The 22,398-nt window shown below is 59.5% G+C and overlaps 1 protein-coding gene across 3 annotated transcripts; it reads left to right on the top strand.

Annotated features, from left to right (window-relative positions):
- The first annotated feature begins 15,866 nt into the window (after positions 1-15,866).
- Positions 15,867-22,267, top strand: PHOSPHO1 (phosphoethanolamine/phosphocholine phosphatase 1). Of its 3 annotated transcripts, none has more exons than XM_062216203.1 (4): positions 15,867-15,895; positions 17,437-17,533; positions 18,674-18,767; positions 20,682-22,267. In XM_062216203.1, exons 3-4 carry the CDS (start codon positions 18,723-18,725, stop codon positions 21,438-21,440), a joined length of 804 nt encoding a protein of 267 aa, XP_062072187.1. In that variant the 5' UTR covers positions 15,867-15,895; positions 17,437-17,533; positions 18,674-18,722; the 3' UTR covers positions 21,441-22,267. The 3 variants fall into 3 exon arrangements, with proteins under 3 accessions (XP_062072187.1, XP_062072186.1, XP_062072188.1); XM_062216202.1 differs by lacking the exon at positions 15,867-15,895 and adding an exon at positions 16,269-16,488; XM_062216204.1 differs by lacking the exons at positions 15,867-15,895; positions 17,437-17,533 and having other exon boundaries at positions 18,681-18,767; positions 20,564-22,267.
- Positions 22,268-22,398: the final 131 nt, after the last annotated feature.

Raw genomic sequence — 22,398 nt, 5'->3', positions numbered from 1 at the left:
GTCTCTGGCTTTCAAATAAATCATTTTTTAATGCACTTCTGGGTTGAACTGGGAGTGAGGGTGGGGCAGGGGCCCTTGCTAAGCTTCTCCTGCCTTATCCCAGCCCCTGTGCCACCTCCTTGGAGCCCAGGGTTGGAAAGACGACAGCCTCCTCTTAGGTGGCATCTTGGAGGTGACAGGAATTTGGTATTCAGGTGGCCAAATGCAAGGCAGGAGGAGAGGGACCGGGAGTTCCAGCTTAACTCTCCCACAGGCTCCCTGGAGGTCCCCAGTGCCCGTCACACTCCAGCGGTCCTCCCTGGCATCTCTTGAACCCACAGCGGCCATGGCAGGGAGAAGCTGCCTGGAGCAGAAGCCTGCTTGGAGCACCTACACTGCTGGTGAGTTCAAGCCAATTTACCGAGAGCCAGTGCGATGCAGAAGTTTAACACTGCTCTCCCAGGGCTCTCGGGTTAGCTGGAGAGAGCAGCTCTGAAAGGAAGTGACGGCTTCAGGCAGGTGACTGCCAGCCAGGGGGAGAGGCAGGTGGGAGGACAGCTAAGTGGTCTCTGGCTGCAGGTGCATGGGAGGAGGAGGAGGGTTGTAGGAGACACTGCCTTCGAGGGAGGCCCGGCCCCTTGCCCTGGAGATGTGGTCAGTTAGCAGAGCAGCAACTTCGGGCCTGAGCTCTTATCCTCAGCTTAATCCCCACTAACAGGCCTAAGGGACTTAGACAAGAGTTTAAGAAGATCTTCAGGGACGGGCGTCGTGGGGCAGCAGGTGCAGCCGCTGCCTGGGACTCTGCCTGCGTCAGAGTTTGAGTCCGGGCTGCAGATCAAGAGTCCTCCTAACGCGCCTGAGAGGAGCAGAAGACGGCCCCAAACTTGAGCCCCTGCCACCCCATGGGAGACCTGGATAGAAGTCCAGGCTCCTGGCTTTGGCCTGGCCCAACCCCAGCCTTGTGGCCATTTGGGGGAATGAACCATCCGGTGGAAGATCTTCGTCTCTCTGCCACTCTGTCTTTCAAATAAACAAACAAGTAAAAAAAAAAAAAAAGTAAAAAAAAAAACTTCACAGCCAAAATGTCCGCGTGTCAAACGTGCTTCTCCATAAAATGGCAGTCTTGCCAGCAGCTCCTCCGGCCACGCCCCGGCTCCTGGCTGCTCTTTGAGCACCCCAAGGTCACAGGCCCCTGAGCACTCGCTGCTCCCCTGGTGTCTGGAATCCCCGAGGCCACCCCTGACCTGTGAGCTGTGCCTCACTGCCCTCCGCTCATCCCCCTCCCTGCACTGTCCCCTCCAGGGCCCTCAGTGGAGTCTCCTGTCGGCTGCTTCCCCTACTGCATGTGAGCTGCAACACAGCAACACTTCTGCGTGCCCCGGGGGCCTGTGATGACTCCAGGCACAGAGCAGGCACACCAGAGGTGTTTGTTGAGTGAATGTGCGTGATTCCCTCTTGATCTTCCCCAGAATTGGAGGGGTGGGGGGCTCACATTGCTCCCAAGCTTTGATCTCACAGATAGGGGAAGTGAGTGATTTGGCCTTGCGAGCAGCAGTTGCAAACACACAGCCAATAAATCTAACAGGTGCCAAGTTGACGGTGGTGGTGGTGGTGGTGGTGGTGGTGATGACGATAACGACGATAATGACGAAGGACCTGGAAGGAGAAGGGAAGACCTGGCCTTGGCCTTGGGGAGGGAGCATCCCAGGGCTTGGGAGGAGCAGGTGGAAGGAGCCGTTCTCTGCTCCCTGCTCCCTGTGTGGTGCTTAGTCACTGCAGACACGGAGCCAGGGACAGAGAGAGAGAGAGTGAGACAGAGAGACGGAGTGGGGGTGGGGGTGGGAAGCAGTCATCAGGATGGGAACACAAGTGAGACTGCCAGCTGGGTGTCCCCTCCTCTTCAGTGCCCTTAACCTGCCCTTGGCCTTGGCTTTGCACATGAGTCAGCAAGTTGCAGTCTCTGGGGTTCATTGCGGCACTCCCCAGGGGCCGAGGAGAGGATCTTGCTTGGCGTTAAGTAATCCCTGGGGAGACCAGTAGCCTGGGGACAAGGGTCAACCCGGGCTGAGCCTGTGCCTCTGTGTGGAGCCCCCCAGCCCGAGAAACATCTGCTTCTGGGAATGCGGGGGGCAGGGGGAGGGTTCCCCAGCCCCAGCTGAAGGTCAGCAGCCTGGCTCTCAGCAGCTGAAGACGACAGCAGGAAAAGTACAGGTGCGCCTGGCTTCCAGCCCCCACGGGCAGGAAAACCGGCTCCCAGCCTGCAGAAGCCGAAGTTCCTCTTTTGAAAGAGGGATGCTTCGTGAGGACGCGGGAGAGGTCCCCCAGCGAAGTGGAAATCGCTGCCTTTATAAATACCCACCTGGCACATAACTTAATGCAACACTTCCTGGTCTGTTAACTCCCTCAAAGACACGAATCCACTCACCCATGCATGGTCCCAGGAGATCGTGGGGGACCCTGTGAAGCACCTGGAACCACTCCCCTTTTACAGCGGTGGGGGGGACTGATCCCAAGGGGGAACATCCCGCCGCCTGGCCAGGCCCCGCCAGCCAGGCCCCGTGTGGTTTTGACCAGAGTGCTAGAGGCTGAGACAGAGCCAGAGGCCAGGACCGCAGGTGACAGACAAGACCTGGAGAGGGGAAGGGCCCCACAGACATCCCAGCGTCAGAGCCCAGGCTGTGCCGTCCCAGGAACCGGCGGGAGGCACAGCGGACGAAGCCATCACTTGCTCTGCCGGCATCCCATAGGGCAGTGCAGCGTCAATCCCGGCTGCTCTGCTTCCGGTCCAGCTCCCTGCTGATGCTCCTGGGAAAGCAGCAGAGGATGGCCCACATGCTTGGGTCCCTGCACCCATGTGCGAGATCCAGAAGAAGCTCCTGGCTCCTGGCTTTGGCCTGGCTTGGCCCCAGCTGGTTGCAGTCATTTGGGGAGTGAACTGGCAGATAGAAGATTGCGCTCTCTCTCTCTCACTCTTCCTTTCAACTAAATAAAATAAATGTTAAAAAAAAAAAAAAAAGAAAACCCCACTGGGTTCATGTCCTAGGTTTCCCACGCACCAGCTTGCCTTGGCACTTGACCTCATGGGGCCTCACCTCCATTTCCATGAAATGGAGACAATAACACTCATGTCCTGGGAGCCGCGTCTGCCACAGGGCTGCTATTAGAATGCTGTCATTCGTGTTATTTTTAGAGAATCTCACACTTCTTATAGGAAATATCCATCCACAGGACTGCACGAGGGAGCCTCTTCCAGGGGCAGGCAAGAAGCTGTCGCTGCTCCATCAGCCTCTCACTGCCCCCGACCCCCACCCCCGCCGCTGCCCTCATTCTAGAAGGTCACACTAGGCTGGTTCCGTCCCAACCCCCAGGAGCCTCCCTGCCACTGTCTGGCTCCACCTCAAAGCTGCCCAGCTGCCTCGGCCCGAGGTGACTGGCATCCCCTGCGGCCCCGCCCGTGCCCGCGGCAGGGCCTAGAGCCCGGACGTGCCTGGTGAGCTGCCAGGGCTCCCTCGGCCGGCCGGCCCGCCACGCCCCCTCCCCCCAGGCCCCTCTATTCTGGGAGCTGTAATTTAGACAGTCTTCCCCACCCCAACTGCTATCTGTGGCAGCAGTCACGGCTCCCGCGGGCCCTGCCCACTCTCCGCTCAGCTGACTTTGCATAAACAGCTCCCTGGTTGCCCTGTTATCTTGGGCGCCGGGACTCTGAGCAGGAGGCCTTGCCACCCTGGAGATTCAAATGACCCCTGCATCCCAGGGGGAGGCCGGCCAGTGTGGGCAGAGGTGGGACAGAGCCTCACCCACGAGGGCCTAATATAGCAGCCCTGGGCGGGCTACGGCCTGGGATGGGGTGCAAGGATGAAGACAGCCCGTCATTGTCCCCGGTGTCCCTGGGACTGGGTCAGCTGAGGCTGCCGGCTCCCCTGAGGTTCCTGCCTCAGCCAGGTGTGCTTAGCACACGGCTGTGAAGTGTGTGTGTGTGTGTGTATGTATGTCATGCTCACACGCATGTTGGGGAATCAGTAACAGCAGCAAAAGTGATGTTTCTAAAATGCAGGTCTGGTGTGGAGGTGCAGCGGGTAAAGCCGCCACTGTGGCCGGGGCATCCCTTAGGCACACCAATCTGAGTCCCGGCTGCATCACTTCAAATCCAGCTCCTTGCTAACGTACCTGGGAAAGTGCTTAGACGCCTGCACTCATGTGGGAGACCCAGATGGAGCTCCAGGCTCCTGGCTTTGGCCTGGCCCCACCCTGGCCATTTCAGCCACTTGGGAGGTGAACCCATGGATAGACAATCTCTCCCTGTAACTCCCTTTCTCTATGTAACTCTGCTTTTGAAATAAATAAATAATCTTTAAGAATAAAATAAAGGGCAAGTGCAATTGCACAGTCTTCATTCCCACCCTCAGGGCTTCCCCACTGCCCCCAGGGAGGAGGCTTGAAGGACCCATGCTCTGCCCTTCCTATCACCTCTCTCACCTCAGGACCTTTGCATAAGCTCCCCTGCTACACACACACACACACACACACACTGTTCTCCTCTTCAACTCTGACTCCTCCTGCAGGCCCCACCTTAGAAGTCACTTCTTGTGGGACCCTCCCCTGACATCACACACAGGCACCACCCCCTCCAGGGCCTCCCCTTGGGGGGGCATCCATGTCTCTCAGGGGCCCAAGCACTCGGGACATCTTCCGCTGCCTTCCCAGGTGCATTAGCAGGGAGCTGGATCGGAAGTGGAGCCACCAGGACTCGAACCGGTGTCCATATGGGACGCTGGCCTCGCAGGTGGGGGCTTCACCTGTGATGCCACAGCGCCAGCCCCAATACCTGCCTTTCTCACTATTGTTTCCCCAACACCTAGCCCAGGCCTGGCACACAGTGGGTATTCAGGAGATACCTGTTGAAAGAAGGTGCAAGGGAGTGAATGACTCCTCTGCCCCTCCCTCCTGGGTGGGCGGGCCCTCCATTGTCTGGGAGAGGCGTGGCTTCAGCACGCTGGCCACTGGCCCCACGGTCCACCCTGCTCTGGAAAATAAGGTCTCGGTGGCCAGTCCTGCTGCAGGGCTGAGGGTGCAAGAGCAGTGGCCTGGGAGGAGTGGGGCGATGGGAGGGAGGGGGCGTCCTCAGGCTGTGCAGAACCTACCAGCAGCGAATATGCCCGTGGAGGAAGACATGTGCGCATGCCCAGGGACAAGTCAGGCTTTTGTTGTTGTTGTTTAAAGATTTATTTATTTGAAAGGCAGAGTTACAGACAGAGAGAGAGGGAAAGAGGGAGAGAGAGATCTTCCATCTGCTGGTTCACTCCCCAAATGGCTGCAACAGCCGGAGCTGCACCAGGCCAAAGCCAGGAGCCAGGAGCCAGGAGCTTCATCCGGGTCTCCCATGTGGGTACAGGGGCCTTGGGCCATCTTCCACTGCATTCCAAGGCGTATTAGCAGGGAGCTGTTTGGGAAGTGGAGAAGCCAGTGCTGCAGGATCAACCCTCTATGCTGCAGCACCGGCCCCAAGAGACACACTTTGTGTGTTGCTTCCCCCCAACAGGGTAATTGTGAAAGATAACCTACACCTGCAGCCACTAGGCTGGAGTCAGATGGTGCCACCTTTATCCCCGGTCTAATGACCTCTGAAATGATATCATGTTTGCATCCAAATTGCATCTTCTCCACCATTTCTCCCATCCTGCAGTTGCACTTGAACTTGCCCCAGACCCGCCCCAGCTGGGGCCTGGCGAAATACAGACACTGCAGCTGCTTTCATATCATGAGAGCCTGAGACCCACTGTTAGGGCTGAGCCAGCGGACCGGCGACCGGGACCCAGGCCTTTCTGAGAACATGAGGGCAGTGGGGGCTGACTATCCCCATCCCGGCACCTACAGGTGCGTGATGATGTGGACAAACCAGAATCTGCTGGCAAAGCGCACAAAGTTCAGGGCAGGCCTTCGGCCTAGCGGTAAGGATTCCGGAATGCTTGGGTTCAGTCCCCAGTTCTGCTTCTGAGTGCAGCTTCCTACCCGTGCAGACCCTGGGAGGCACTAGTGGCGGCTTCAGTCATTGTGGTCCTGCCTCCCACGAAGGATGCCTGGATCAGTGCAGCCCTTTGCGGGAGGAGGGGGAGTCCATGGATGGGAGCTTGCGCTGTGCTCTCTACTCCTCTTCTGTCTCTCAAAGCAAGGTGCAAATGATCACAGGATCCAGCCAGGCTCCCTCCTGGGCCGAGCCCTCAGCCTGCCTGCATTAAATTGGACCCCGCCCCCCAACGCCCCCTTCCCCTGCTTTCTTTTCTCCATAGCACTCACTGCTGACACCCAGGTGTTTCCGGTCTGCCTCTTTTCCACGGAATCTAAGAGCCCTGCCAGCTGCCAGCTGCACTTCCTGATGCAGCCCTGATCTGGTTTTCCGTCACTGTGTAACCAATCACCCCCAATTCATCGGCTTAGGCAGCCAGCACCCGTCACCTCCCACCGTTCCGCAAGCCAAGAGTCCAAGCCCATGCACTGTGGCTGGCACCCTCCAGTCCTCATCGGCCTGAGGCATCAGTCCCTTTCCCTGTGGGCTTCTCCATGGGGCCACACACAAGGTGCCTTGGGATCCCCAAAGGGAGTGACCCGAACCTGCAGGAGAGCGGAAGAGTGAGACAGCACCCAAGACAGAAGGCACAGCCTTCTGCAGCCCAGTTTGGAAGTGACACCGCTTTGCTCCTTGGTCCAGTGTAGGAGGGGACCACCCTAGGCTGTGGACACCAGGAAGTGGAGGGGACCAGGACCTTCTTGACGGCTGGCACCACAACCTCCAGCACACACGTGGCATGCAGGAGCTCCCTTGTGGAATGAGGGGATGGCGGCAGGCATGATTTTAGCACAGCGCACACCTGGCCTTCATTCTCATGGGGAGCTCATGGCCTTGACCGTGGCCTCAACCCTGAGGGCTCTGAAACGCATTCTCCCAACCACCCACACCCCGCAGGGGCCTCTGAGCATTCACCTCCAGTTTTTTGCAGTGGTGTGTGACCATGGGCAAGTTCCGTATCTCAGAGGCCTGCTGCGTTAATTAAGACAGGAAGTGGTGGCCGGCACTGTGACACAGCGGGTTAATCCTCTGCCTGCGGCGCTGGCATCCCATATGGGCACCAGTTCTAGTCCTGGCTGCTCCGCTTCCGATGTGGCTCTCTGCTATTGCCTGGGAAAGCAGTAGAAGATGGCCCAAGCCCTTGGGCCCCTGCACCTGCGTGGGAGCCCTGGAGGAGGCTCCTGGCCCCTGACTTTGGATGGGCCCAGCTCTGGTCGTTGTGGCCATTTGGGGAATAACCAGTGAATGGAAGACCTTTCTCTCTGTCTCTCCCTCTCACTGTCTGTAATTTTACTTCTCAAATAAATAAATACAATCTTTAAAAAAGAAAAAAAAAAAAAAAAGACGGGGGGGGGTGCTGGCATTGTGGTGTTCTGGGTTAAACCGGTTGCCATGCCGGCATCCCACATTGGGGTGTCCGTTCTAGTCCCAGCTGCTCTGATTCCCACCCAGCTTCCTGCTAGTGCACTCTGGAAGGCAGCAGATGACGGACCAATTGCGTGGGCCCCTGCCACTCCCTTGGGAGGGGGGATAGAGCTCCTGGCTCTTCGCTTTGGCCTGGCTTGACCCTACCCATTGCAGCCATTTGTGGAGTGAACCAGCAGATGGAAGCTCTCTCTCTGTCTCTTCCTCTCTCTATCACTCTGTTTTCAAAAACATAAATAGGGCCGGCGCCGTGGCTCACTAGGCTCATCCTCTACCTGCGGCTCCCCAGGTTCTAGTCCCAGTTGGGGCGCCGGATTCTGTCCCGGTTGCTCCTCTTCCAGTCCAGCTCTCTACTGTGGCCCAGGAGTGCAGTGGAGGATGGCCCAGGTCCTTGCACCTACATGGGAGACCAGGAGGAAGCACCTGGCTCCTGGCTTCGGATCGGTGCAGTGTGCCGGCTGCAACACGCTGGCCGTAGTGGCCATTTGGGGGGTGAACCAACAGAAGGAAGACCTTTCTCTCTGTCTCTCTCTCACTGTCTAACTCTGCCTGTCAAAAACAAAAAACAAACAAAAAAAAACAACCAACCATAAATAGGTGTGTTGGGGCTGGTGCTGTGGCACAGTGGGTTAATGCCCTGGCCTAAAGCGCCAGCACCTTGTGTGGGTACCAGTTCAAGGCCCGACTGCTCCACTTCCGATCCAGCTCTCTGCTATGGCCTGGGAAAGCAGTAGAAGATGGCCCAAGTCCTTGGGCCCCAGCACCCGCGTGGGAGACCAGGAAGAATCTCCCGGCTTCGGATTGGCAGAGCTCCGGCTGTTGCGGCCAATTGAGGAGTGAACCAGTGGATAGAAGACCTCTCTCTCTCTCTCTCTCTCTGCCTCTTCTCTCTCTGGGTAACTCTGACTTTCAAATAAATAAAAATATTTTATAAATAAATGTTTTTAAAAAAAAACAGACATGCAGGTGCGTGTTTCCCAGTGGCGGACACGGAGGAGCCCTCCAGACGCCGTCACAGTCACTACTGTGATTTCCCATCCTGGAGGGAAGATCAGGTGTCTCCACGGATCAGGAGCGGCGCTGGAGCCGGGCTGCTGGCGTGAGCGTGAGCTGTGTATCTCTATTGCTCCATTGCCCTGGAGGAGCTGTCCTTGGTTGGCAGTGACTCGACAGCTCAGGGGGCCCAGGCACCCAGGCTTATCACTTGGGCCAGACACAGTCGCACACTGGGGCCTTCGTCACCCAAGCAGGCAGGAGACACTGGTGAGCACACAGGCAGCCATCTGTCTACCCCACCTAACACACGTGTTGCACCAGGGTTTTTCATTTTTTAAAGTTAATTCATTTATTCTTACTTATTTGAAAGGGGGAGGGGGGAGAGAGAGAGAGAGAGAGAGAGATCATCCCCTGGTTCTGGGCCAGGCCAAAACCAGGAGTCTAGAACTCCACCCAAGTGTCCCACACACATAGCAGGGGCCAAAGCACTTGAGCCATTGTGTGCTGTCCCCAGGCTGTGCATTAGCAGGAAGCTGGATCAGAAGCAGAGTCAGGACTTGACCCCAGGGACTCCCGTACAGGACGTGTGCATCACAGGTGCAGGCCTGACCCCCTGCGCCACAACACCTGTCCCCTCTCCAGTGGTTCTTAACCTTTTTGCAGGGTGCAAAGCTCATAAGAACAGTGCCCGTATGTCCGCACCCTCTACTAGGTACGTGTAGCTCGGGTCTTTCTCAATCCGTGGGTCCAAAACGCCAGCGTGAGATTGTGGCCTCTTGGAAGGCAACAGCTGGAGCTTGTGTCTCCTGAAGAAATGAATGAATGAATGAACAGAACAAAAGATTCTAACAACTGCCCCACCTGTCCCCCAGAGGGAAGGTGAGAATCCTGGAGTCGCGATTCCCCTTGTAGAGCGGCCTCCGGCACGTTGGCTGACTTCAGAATGCTGCACTTGCACTGTGCTTTCGCCGCCTCACCATGTGTGTGTCGCCCTGGACTCGTCACCCAGCCTCCTGCAGCCCCGTGTCCCTCGTCAGGAAGCTGATGTGCCCCACACGGAGGGTTCCACGGGCCGCAGGGCATGACGGACGCACGAGGGACTCTGCTGTCGGCGGTACTCTCATTTTGGTAGGTGAGCGAGAGGAACTGAACGTTCAGACCACCCGTCCCCGCGGCCGCCAGCTCCCATCAATACCCACTCTGCCCCTGTACCCCTGGAGCAGCCAGACAGCGGAAGGCAGACAGCAACGACCCAGGAGAAGCACATGGTGCTGTGCAGATGTGGAATGGGAGAGCTTTTTTTTTTTTTCTTTAAAGATTTTATTTATTTATTTATTTATTTGAAAGGCAGAGTTACAGACAGTGAGAGGGAGAAACAGAGAGAAAGGTCTTCCTTCGGTTGGTCCACTCCCCAGTTGGCCGCAATGGCCACAGCTGAGCTGATCCGAAGCCAGGAGCCAGGAGTTTCTTCCTGGTCTCCCACATGGGTGCAGGGGCCCAAGCACTTGGGCCATCTTCTACTGCTTTCCCAGGCCATAGCAGAGAGCTGGATTGAAAGAAGCGCAGCCAAGACTCGAACTGGTGCCCATATGGGATGCTGGTGCTGCAGGTGGAGGATTAACCCACTGTGCCACGGCACCAGTCCCGTGGGAGAGCTTTTTAATGAATTATTTTTAAAAGATTTATTTATATATTCGACAGTCAGAGTTACAGAAAGAGAGATGGGGCCGGCGTTGTGGCATAACAGGTTAAGCCACCGCCTGCAGTGCTGGCATCCCACATAGACCCAGCTCATGACCCAGCTGCCCCACTTCCCATCCAGCTCCCCGCTAATGTTCCTGGGAAAGCAGCAAAAGTTGGCCCAAGTCCTTGGATTCCTGCACCCATGTGGGAGACCCAGATGAAGCTCCTGGCTTTGGCTCCTGGCTTTGGCCTGGCCCAACCCCAGCTGTTGCGACCATTTAGGGAGTGAAGAACCAGCAGATGAAAGCTCTCTGTCTCTCCCTCTGGCTCTGCAACTCTGATATTCAAAATAAATAAGTAAATCTTAACAAAAAAAAAAAAAAAAAGGAAAGGAAAAGAAAGAGGGGGAAGGAGGTGGGGTGGGAGAGATCTCGCATCCACTGGTTCACTCACCAAATGGCCACATCAGCCAGGTCTGGGCCAGGTTGAAGCCAGGTGGTCTCCCACATTGGGCTGTCTTCTGATGCCTTCCCAGGTGCATGAACAAGAAGCTGGACCAGAAGTGAAGCAGCCGAGACTGGCACCTGCACTCTGATATGGGATGCTGGTGTTCCAAGTGGTGGCTTAACCCAGTGCACCACAAAGACTTTTTTTTTTTTTTTTGCCCCCACTAGTCCCTGTAGTGGGAGCTGTTGATCTCAGGGAGGGGTGGAGGAGAGCAGGACAAGCTTCCCTGCAGAAGTGACGTACAGGCTGAGCCCTGAGCTCAATGAGCAGCCCTGGCTGCAGCGGGAAGCCCTCCGGGCAGCAGGTGCAGCATGTGCAGAGGGTCTGTGGCTGCACATTTGAAAACCTGCAGGAGGGCCAGCATGGTGAGTGTACACAGAGCGAGGGGGACAGGCACATGAGCTGCAGTTGGAGAACCAAGCAGGGGCAGGAGGTGTGCAGGGACTCAGTGGCCATGCTCTCTTTCCTGGGACATTGGCAAAGACTCAGGCACTGGTGTGGCAGATTCCAAGTCTTTGGTGGTGCTATGCAGAATGAGGGTGCCTCAGAAGCCGAGGGAGAGGAAATCCCTCAGCCTGTGGGGACCTGAGTCAGGTAGGGAGGACTTCCTGGCTGGGCGGCCCCTCGGGGAACTGTTTCCACCTGCAGTGAGCCTGGCCGGATGGCACAAAGGGCATCCATGTGCTTGTTCATTCACTTCTCTATCCCACCGCCTCTACCACATCGCACTCATTAGCTTTTAAATATTTATTTATTTTTATTTATTTTTTAATAGGCAGAGAGAGAGAGAGAGAGATCTTCCACCTGCTGGTTCACTCCCCAAATTCCCACAACAGTTGCGATTAGGCCGGGCTGAAGTCAGGAGCCAGAAACTCAGTCAGGGTTCCCACATGAGTGGCAGGGACCCAGGGGCTTGAGCCATCATCTTCTGGCTCCCGGGGTGCGCATGAGCAGGAGATTGGCTCAGATACGGAGCTGGGAATAAAACCCAGGCACTTAACCACTGTGCCAAACACCTGCCCCAACCTCCGTGGTGGCTACCCACTGAGGAAGGACAGTGGACAGCCCAATCAGAGGAGCGAGTGGTAGGCAGAGGGGCCTAGGACTGGGGAAGCCAGGGAGACATGCAGCAGGTGTGTCTCTGAGCTTGGGGGGAGAGGAGGGAGGGAGAGAGGGGACAGCCACCAGCAGCCAAGGGCCAGGGATGGGTTTAGCCGGCAGAGAATGGTCCGGGCGGTCAGCCCTTGGATCATGGGTCCCTCCTTAGCCCGAGGCACCTCACATGTCAGCTGCTTCATTGCTTAAGCACGAGACCAAATTCCCCCAGTGGGCACAAGCGGGGCGATCTGCCAGCTGTTCTATCTAGACACTCTGTGGGGGAGGTCTACGCCCTGGACTGTAAGCGCCCCACGGGCAGGGCTGACGCCTCGTTCAAGAGCACGCGTCTCAGTGGCGAAGGCAGTTAACAGTGGCTGCACCAGCACATGATGGAGCTGCCCGGCAGCGCAGGATGACACAGGCTGCCCACAGCTCGTGACGGGAGCCTTGGTCTCTGGGATTGCCAGAGCCTTCCCAGAACCGGGGCAGGGGTGAGGCAGCCTGCCGGGAGCACAGGAGCTCACCGCAACACTGAGACAGGTTCAGCAAGCTGCCAGTGCCACCCAGGACGGGTGCCAGAGCTGCAGCCCCGAGGGGCAATTCGCAACCCAGGGTCAAAGATGAAAATCAAGGGCCCTTCCCAATACGGGCAGGGGGTCAGGGGCAGATTTTGGGAATGCCCTGAGTGCTACAGGCTAAGCAAACAGGTTTCTGCGTGTTTGGGTGAGTCCAGGGACTCGGGCCAGAATATTTGAAAAATGCTTATCACCATGCCCTCCTGGGGCTGCCGGCCCACTGAGCAGGCAGGCTGCTGCCTGCACACGAGGGAGCAGGAGGTGCCGAGGGCCCTCGGGCTCCCAGCCCTGCCCTGCCCTGTGGGCCCGCACCCTGGAGCTCTGGCTGCTGGGGTATTGGAGAAAGAGCTTCCACGATGCCTTCTCTCCACTAAATAACAGAGGGGTCTTTTTTTTTATGATTTTATTTATCTATTTGAAGGGCAGGGTGTCATAGAGGGAGAGACAGAGGAAAATAGATCTTCTCTCTGCTGGTTCACTCCCCAAATGCCTGCAACAGCTGGGCTGGGCCAGGCAGAGGCCCAAAGCTGGAGCTCCATCCAGGTCTACCATGCACGTGGCAGGAGCCTAAGCACTTGAGCCATCATCTGATGCCTTAGGGGCATGAGCAGGCAGGCAGATCAGAAGCAGAGTAGGCTGGACCCGAACCAGGCACTCCAGTATGGGATTCGGGTGTGCCCAGCAGGGGCTTAACCCACGGCACCACAACACCTACCTCCTACCCCCAGGATTCTTAGAACCCATGAGACCTTCACCGCTTGCTGCCTAAGTTGGAAAATGAGGCTACGAAGGCCTGCACGTTCAAGGCCAGGTAGCCCATTTCCAAATCAAACTGTTTTTTAAGCCAACGTTCAAAGAACTCTCAACTTTCTAAGCTAATGAGCAATAACTGATAGGCCAGACAGCCTGCTGGGTAAGGAAAACACCCTAGGAACAGAAGCCTCTCACCCCCTACCCTACCCTCTCCCCCTCCCAACCCTCATTCCACCCCTGCCACCTCCCACCCCACCCCAAACTGCCAGTCACCTTTCCTGCTGGACCAGGGACACTTCCTTTAGGGCAGGTCACTCCTTCTGCTTAATTCATTGCTCTGCAGCTGAGTGCCTGGGGTCATCTGACACTGCCTAGCTCTGTGACCCCGGGCCACAGGCTACCTTTTGCCTCATTTCCCCCATGATGCAGAAGGAAGAACTGAGCCTTTTAAGCCATGCGTGGCTATCCTGGGGGAGACTGTGGGCCTGGAGAGCCAAGACCCCTAACTGCCGGCCCGATGTCTGGGGACACTCTCCGTGGCCTCCTCCACCTCGCCAGTCCCCGAATCACCAGGGCAGACACTGCACCCTGGTGGCCCCTGCCTCGCAGTGTCCTAGGGCAGGGCGCTGGCTCCCAGAGCTTCTGCTATTTCGCCTGGGAAGACGGGAGCACGAGGACCCATCTGCCAGGGCACCCCGTGGGTTCCGGGGCAGGTGGAGTGAGTGGCTGGGGTTCTTGCTGGACCCTACCATGGCGCCCCCACCTCCAGGCCAATTGGACAGCAGGAGGCCGAGGCCTTGGATTCCGGCCTCCTTGGCTCTCCCACTGAAACCATGGGCAAGTGACTCACCCTCTTTGTGACACCAAGTGGAGAGCTGCTCGCTGGCCGTCTGATCAGGGCTCACCAGGAAGTCACCAGAGAGAGAGCACTGTCACCTTGTGTGACTCCATTCTCACACAGGCCCTGGGGTGACACTCAGCAAAGGGGAAGAGCCGCAGCCCCCGTGCCGCCCAGAGGTCTCTACGAGCTGGGGGGCCCCTTTCCCAGTCTACTTCCACCCCCTCCTAAGGCGATGGCTGCTCCCGCCACGCCTCACCCATTGGCACAATGAGAGAGAGGAGTAAAGCAAGCTGAAAGAGAAAAGGATTGTGTGCGAGGTTTTTTAAGGGGCTTCTACCCGTTATTGTGAAGCTTGAACAAGCAACGCTGCCTGGTTCAAATCCCAACTGCCCCACTGTGAGCCTGTTTCCTGCTAATGCACCTGCGAGGTAGCAGATGATGGCTCAAGTGCTTGGGTCCCTGCACCCTCACAGGAGAGACCCGCCCTGATGGAGTTCCGGCTCCTGGCTTCCACCTGGCCTAGCCCCAGCTGTTGTGGGCATTTGGGGAATGAACCAGAAAATGGAAGATTTCTATCTTCCTCTCTCTCCCCCACCCCCACCTTTAAAATATATATATATATATATATATATATATATATATAATCAAATTTTTTAAAAAGAGGGAATACAAACGGAAGGCTTTCACAGCAGTGGCTGAGCACAGCAGGGAACTTGTTCCACTCAACAAGCATCCAAGTCCTACCGGGTGCCAGGGTGGAGACTCTCACACTCCACCCTGCCCCCATGTTGGGTACCGGGGAAGGGAGGGGTGTTTGTGACACCAAATGAGACAGTGTGAGGTGACAGGTGGAATCCCAGCGCTACCACCCACCAGCAGGGTGACCCCAGCAAGCTCCACCCCTGGAGCCTGGATTACCCAGCAGGAAAATGAGCCCGGGCCGGCAGGCACGCGGCACTCGGTACATCGCAAGGTGCCGGAGCTGCACCTGCAAGACTACTTCAGCTCCTCAGGGCTCAGGACTTGCCGGGCGGCAGAGCAGGGATGAGGCGGGCGCCCCCCACCGCAGGGCGGGTCTGGGATGGGGAAAGGCGTTGTGAAGGGGGTGGTCTCAGGAAGGAAATCAGGGTGGGCTGGTTCCAGGACCGCGTGAGGCGAGAGGAGGCTGAAGGCGTTGGGTTTCAGGAAGGATACGTGCGCTCACGCGGCAGCTCTTAGTGCTTGGGTCGCGTGGCACGGGTGGGAACTACAGCCGGTCCGTCCCCAGCCCCAGGCATAGAAATCAGGTGAATTCCTCGCTGATCCGGCTCCCTCTCCTCCAGCCCCGGGTCTGGCTCCCTCCCCGGACAGCGCCCGGAGCAGTCTCGGGAAGGGCGGGAGTCGGACACTACCCCCACCCCCACCCTCACCCCACCCCCACCCACGCCTCTTGGCGACCCTGGCTGTGAACCCTGGGCAAATCCTTTCTCCTGCGGGTGGTAAACACCGCGCCGCGAAGGTGGCAGTGGCGCCCAACGCCCGCTTCATAGTGTCCCCAGCCAAGCCGAGTTTCACCCCCCCCCCCCAAGCACAACCTCACCTGCACGCGGCGAGGGAGGGGCGCGGAACGGGGGGGAAAGGCCGGCTGCGGCCGGGAACGGACGCGGAGGAGGAAGCGGGTTTTATAGCCAACACCGTCTAGGCAGGGACGACCCAAGCGGGGACCCCAGCCAGCTTCTGCGACTTAGCGGAGCGGGAGAGCCCCTCCTCCCGGCCATCTCGGGGCGCCGGGACTCTGCCTGCAGGGCAGAGGGCACCTGGCTCCGCACACGTGGAAGAGGCACTGCTGTCCCGGGCCGGGTCAGCCCGTGCCTGCCGCCCGGCTGCAGGAACGAAGCTTGGGACCGGCTCGGGGTGGAGGGCCTTTCTGCGAACGCACGGGATCCGGGCCCGGCAGGCGGAGGTTGAGCAAGTGCACTGCCCCGGCATTTCCAGGTGTGCGCGCAGGGGCGCTCCGCAGCTGTCCCCAGGCGCGCGGACGAGGTGCCCCCCACCCCCGCTCCTTGGGAGGGACGCGAGCCCTCCCACCCCTCTCCGCGGCGCCCAATCCCACCTCGGCTCCGCGCTCCCGGAGCCCCAGGGGCAGCCTGGAGGCGTGGCCCGCCGGCGGCCCGCCCCTTTGATGTGCGCCGGCGCCGCCGCGATTGGCCGGCCGCTTGTGACGTGCGGGGACTGCGGTGGGCCCGGGTGCTGCAGCAGCCGCAGCGCCGGCCGCGGCTCGGGCTCCGGCTCCCCGGCATTTAAAGGGGACGCGGCGGCGGCGGCGGCGGCGGCGGCCCGGGGGGATGGGGGGCAGGTGGAGGGGACGGCCCAGACGCACACCATCCACGGTCCCTCGGGACTAGAGGGACTCGTGAGCTGGAGCCCAGCAATCCGGGGGTGGATAAGACACCACGTCCCCTCCAATCCCCGTAAGCACCCCTTGCTCCATTCTGCGCCCCATTGCCTTAGCCAGCCCCCTTGCCCACTCGGTACTCTGCAAACTCAGCCAGGACAGACTCTGCTGCCGCCGCCGCCCCCGCTCCCACGTGAGTCCTGGGGAAGGGCTGGGGTCCCGGCGTGGGGTGGGCGCTGTGTGCACTTTGAGGATCTCCTCCCGCGCGGGGCGGTGGAGGAGTCCCTGGAGGAGAGGGAGGACTCCCTTTCCCTCTCCTGCCCCGGGAACGCGGCGCCCGGGCACCCCTCCGTTCCCCGGCTCGGCCGAGCCATTGAGTCGGTGTCCCTTGCCGCCGGCCACCCACAAGCCCTCCTGTCCCCGAGCCGCGCGCCCCCCGCCCGCAGTGGAGCGGGGCGCCCGCCAGCTGGGGATGTGCCAGAGTGCCTGCTTTCCAGTCACCTCTAAAAATATCTCCCCCCCTCCCCACGGGCGGCTGCCACCTCCTGTCCCTACCCGGTGGGGATCCCCTCTGGGCGTATCCGCCCTGGTAGGAGAGCCCTGGGTAACTGCTGGTCCCAGCTCCTCACTGGCACCAGGGCGCGGGTCTCTCACCTTTGGCTGGTCGGGACAGCCTAAGGGGGTCCCCAGCTGGGAATCTCCCAACAGGCGCCCGAGGCTCTAGAGTTCTCCTAGTGATTCGAATGCTGTGTGACCCCGGGGATGCTAGCCTGGCCTCTCTGGGCCTTTTCCTCCCTCTTTGCTTCTTGGTGGTGACCGGCACTGTTTGAGGGAGGGAATTCCAGCTGAGCGGCAGGGTTTGATTTGTAGCGATTGCGATGGAGGAGGCAGCGCGGGCTCTGACTGGGATTTCTGGGTCCTCACTGTCCCAAAGCTTCCCCGGAGCTCACCCCACCCTTGAAGAGGGAAAGTGGGAACTCAGGGCTTCTGTGGGGAGGGGCGCCCCTCCCTCACCCCCTGACACCTCCCCCCACACACCCTAAGCGCATTTGCATGAGAGGCCGGCACGGATTTCTTGATTGGACTAGCAGGGAACTCCCCGCCACCTCCTGAAGCTCTCTTCTCCTCGCTCTGCCCCTAGCTGGGACTGAGAAGCCCAGAGCCACAGCCCCTTCCTGCTGGGAACTCTTCTTGGTGGCCACGGAAGCCTTCCATCACTAGGGACACAGCTGCCAGAGGTAAGTGGCCTTTTGGAACGTTTTGGGGGCCAGTGAGGAACAGGGTCTCGGGGCTTGGCCTCAGTTTCCCCCCAGGGGGGAAGGCACCTAGGAGGCCAGAGGCCTTTCTCCCTTGAAGATTAAAACAGCGATTTCCCTAAATCTTGTCATCAGATTTAAAAATGCATCTTTTCCCTATGAGAAGCTGTTTTCAGCATAAATATCAATAGAATATCCCCCCAAAGGGGGGGGGGGGAACCAGAGCAAGGCAAGGAGACCCTTATCCGGGGGTGACAGTGGGTGTCTGGGTGGTGCGGTGACCTCTGTGTTCTGTGTATCCGCCCGACACGTGCCTGCCCGCGTTGACTGTCTGACCTTTCTCCTCTGACTCGCCTGGGCCGCCTGGACACTCACTAGCAGCCAGGATTCTGTCTGGGGTGGCCCTTGTCCCCCTCCCCGGCACGAGTCCCTCCCCTTTGCTGTCCCCCTTCTCTCTCATCTGCTCTCTAGCCCATGTCTCTCCTCCACTCCCCTGCCTTTGCTCATGGCCCAGGTCAGCTTGGGCCAACTCTCCCAATTCCCAGATTAAAAGTTCTTCAAAGCTAAGACCCACATCCCATCCTTACCGGAAGAGTTTAATGCATGTGTGTTCCGGAAGTTGAGGGAGAAGGGGGCTCTCAAGATGGAAGATGCTGGAGCCCGGGCCTTCATCCTGGGATGTCCCAGTCCCTGTCCTGGGGGGATACCTGCTTTGCCCTGCTGCCCTGCCTGGAATGGCCAGGGGAGCTTCTCGTTGACAGTCAGAGGAGTTTAAGTAGCACACTGGCACCACCAGAGGGCAGCAGCCAGCCAGATCTGTGCTCCTCTCCGGTACAAGGCTGCCGGGTCCACAGCTTTGCCTTCCCTTCAGAGGTCCAGGGCTTCTTTGACCAAAGCTGGGGTGTTGGAGCCAGGATCTGCCCCGAGTAGGACACAGCATGGTCTCAGCAAGTTAGCCAACATTGCCGAGCCTTCTCCCTTGCGGAGCTTAATGAGGTGCTCTGCGGGCCGGGTCTGTGTCAGGGGTCGCTTGTAGTGAGACCCTGGGGGCTCAGCAGATGGGCACTAGCAGTGAAAGTTAAGCCAGCTGCTTAGCACCCCGATGGATTTTGTGTTTGTCAGGCGCTCCGACAGATCCCCTTCACGTGCTGCCCAGGGTGATGTGCTGACAATGAGCGGGTGTTTTCCAGTTGCTGGCCTCCGATGCCTGTCTAGGGTAAGTGGGGCCCTCCAGGGATCTCTTGGGATGCCATCTCAGCCCCCACCTTCCATCTAGGGGTGGGAGGGGCCCTCTCCAGTCCCCCCTTCAGCTCAGCCTCCCCTCCAGGGGTCTTGGCACTGAGACCCCCTGACGGGATGTTGCTGAGACTAGAGGGTGACTCTAAGGCTGAGGGCAGGGGGCAGTTCTGTTCACATGCCTCTTTGTAAGAGTTTTTTAAAAGATTTATTTATTTATTTGAAAAGTAGAATTTCAGAGAGGCAGAGAGAGGGAGATCTTCCATTTGCCGGTTCACTCCCTAAATGGCTGCAATGGCTGAAACTAAGCTGATCTGAAGCCAGGAGCCAGGAGCTTCATCCGGGTCTCCCACGTGGGTGCAGGGGCCCAAGCACTTGGGCCATTTTCCACTGCTTTTCCCAGGCCATAGCAGAGAGCTGGATCAGAAGTGGAGCATTCAGGACTAGAACCGGTGCCCATATGGGATGCCGGCACTGCAGGCAGCGGCTTTACCCACTATGCCACAGTGCCAGCTCCCACATACCTCTTGTGAAATGCAGAGCTGGGACTAACATTTCACAAACTGTACCAGGACATGCACAGGGCGGCATTCACAGGGGGGGAGGAAGAAACGGAAAGAGGGCTGGGTGCATCCCCCCTGCCCGGGATGAGAGGGGAGGGGAAAGGCAGTGCAGGAAAGGATGCTGGGACATCGCACATGCTCTCTCGGGCAAAGGCGGCGGGGCCGCGCTGCTGGGAGCTCCTGCGTCTCCATTTGCTTGCCTCACTCTGTGACCTGACCCCTCCGCTGCCGTACCCCATCCTCTCTGGCCCAAGGTCTCCACATCCTGGAGCTCCCACCCTCACCATCTTCCTGTCTCTGGCCGTCTGTTTCCAGGCTGCCTTAGCATGACTTCATCTTAGCGCCCTGGTCCCGCTGCCTGCTCCTCTCCCTCTGCCTTGTCAGCCTCTGCTGCTCTCTTCCCTCTCCCTTACCTGTCTCCCAGGTGTGTCGTGGCCTTGCCCGGGAGGCTCCAACCTCCCCCAGCCCCACTGCTTCTCCTGCTGCCCGCTTGCTTCGGACTCTGGCAGAAACCCCACCCGCTGACACATCCCTCCTGGGGAACTGGCAAGTGACTAGTGATGAGCTGGCAGCCCAGGGCCCTAACCATTCCTGGCAAAGCTGTGTTCAGGCCCCGGACCCCTGCCCAGCACCCTGGGGCTGGGAGCAGCTCGCAGAGCCTTCCTGGGTCTTAGCTGGTCAGTGTGCCCAGCTGGTTTTTTACTCCAAGGCTTAAAATCCACTTCTCTGGCCAGAGAGACCTACGTACCCAAGTCTCCAGGCCTGGGGCTGACACTCCATCCAGACCCTGGGACCTGACACCCCATGTCCCTGTGCCTTGGATGCTGCTCCAAAGTCATCCCTGGGACCTGGCTCCTGGTTGTGTTTCTCAAGGACCCAGGGGAGGAGGAGGAGGGTGCATGGGTGGTCCCCTTGCCTGCCTTTGTGTTGGGGAGGGAGTGGAAAGTTCCTCCTTCTGTCCACCCCTTGTGGCTTACACCAGCTTCAAGGGCCACCGGAAGTCTCCCCAACAGAAGTCTTCCGGGGGGAGGGGGCGGTGAGCCCTTGGAAGCTGGCCCTTGCCAAGCCTCCGTGGTCCTGGCTCAGGGGGACAGAGAACAGGTGCCAAAGAAGTCCTTCCGGATCTAGGGGTTAGGATGGTCGAGGGCGCGGATGGGGGGTGGTGGGGTGTTGGGTGCTGCTCCCAGCTTAACCAGCCTCGGGTCCTCCTCAGGTCCTGGACGTGCCAGCGCCTCTGGCCTGCTAACCAGCCTCTTCCTGGCCGGCTCCCGCCGCGCCCCCTCTCGCTTGCCTCCTCCTCCTCCTGCTGCTCCCTCCCCCCCTGCTCCCAGGACGGCGGGATGGCTGCCCAGGGCGCCCCGCGCTTCCTCCTGACCTTCGACTTCGACGAGACTATCGTGGACGAAAACAGCGACGACTCGATAGTGCGCGCCGCGCCGGGCCAGCGGCTGCCCGAGAGCCTGCGAGCCACCTACCGCGAGGGCTTCTACAACGAGTATATGCAGCGCGTGTTCAAGTACCTGGGCGAGCAGGGCGTGCGGCCGCGGGACCTGCGCGCCGTCTACGAGGCCATCCCCCTGACGCCGGGCATGGGCGACCTGCTGCAGTTTGTGGCTAAGCAGGGCACCTGCTTCGAGGTCATTCTCATCTCGGATGCCAACACCTTCGGCGTGGAGAGTGCGCTGCGCGCTGCTGGTCACCACGGCTTGTTCCGCCGAATCCTCAGCAACCCGTCGGGGCCCGACGCACGGGGGCTGCTGGCGCTGCGGCCCTTCCACACGCACAGCTGCGCGCGCTGCCCCGCCAACATGTGCAAACACAAGGTGCTCAGCGACTACCTGCGCGAGCGGGCCCACGACGGCGTGCACTTCGAGCGCCTCTTCTACGTGGGCGATGGCGCCAACGACTTCTGCCCCATGGGGCTGCTGGCGGGCGGCGACGTGGCCTTCCCGCGCCGCGGCTACCCCATGCACCGCCTAATCCAGGAGGCGCAGAAAGCCGAGCCCAGCTCCTTCCGCGCCAGCGTGGTGCCCTGGGAGACGGCCGCCGACGTGCGCCTCCACCTGCAGCAGGTGCTCAAGACGTGCTGAAGACGCTCGCCTGCAGGGGGCGCCCCGGGCCGGCGAGCGGCTGAGGGCGCGGGGCGGGGGCCGTCGGGGAAGACCCGCGAGTCTGTTCCCTTGCCCTTGCGCTTGGCGCTGCCCCTCCCGGCGTCTCCCAGGGAGGGGTGGCCCCCCAAGCCGTTCCCGTCTATGCAGTGAGCCCCGCCCAGCTGCCTCCCCCGCCCCGTTCTCCCCACCCACCCCCTTCACCGCAGTTAAGCTCTGGAGTGCAGCGCATGCGGGGTCCTGCGTCCACCCTGGAAGGCAGTGGGGACCCTTCCAAGACCCTGGGCGGCAGGGGACCCTGGATGGTGACAGGGCACCTCCCCCACCGCTCTCACTGCTGCCTCGGCCTCCTAACGACCCCTCTCCAGTCTTCTATCAAAGGGACCCAGGCACCCGAAGTCCGCATGGCCACTCGGACTCCCCGCGGAGGAAGATGACGCTTTCCGCTCCGCCGACAGCTCCAAGCCTTTTCCATCTCGCCACGCCCCTACACAGTCCCTGTACTCGCTACTACACCTGGGCCCATCCGGTCAGCACCCCAGCGTGGAAGAGAAAAGCCAGAGCGAACAGTCGCCCTCTGCCGGTGGAACGAGGTAGCATCCAGCCCAACAACTCAGGTCCGGCGCGCCCGGGGACCCTCGCCCCGCAGCCTCGCCTATGCCGCAAGAGACCGGAGAACGCACCAAAGCCGCCCTCCACGCCTTCCCCCTCCACCCACCTGTACGGAACAGAAAGCCATGATGTTTTTAAGCAGAACCAGGGAACCCCATGTCCCCCTCCCTTCTGGTGTCAGAACTATAAAGCAGGCGAAGGGGAACCTGTGTCTGAGATTTGTGGTGCCGCGGTCCGCGAGGGCAGAGGGAGGCGCGCTGTTGTTTCCTGACAGCCCCCACTTAACTGGGGGAGACCGTCCCCACTCCTCAATTTGAGGAGCCACGAC

The sequence above is a fragment of the Lepus europaeus genome, chromosome 18 (genome assembly GCF_033115175.1).
Source record: "Lepus europaeus isolate LE1 chromosome 18, mLepTim1.pri, whole genome shotgun sequence".
NCBI lineage: Eukaryota > Metazoa > Chordata > Mammalia > Lagomorpha > Leporidae > Lepus > Lepus europaeus.
The sequence above is the reverse complement of the archived record's forward strand: the minus strand, read 5'-3'. Positions and strand labels throughout refer to the sequence as shown.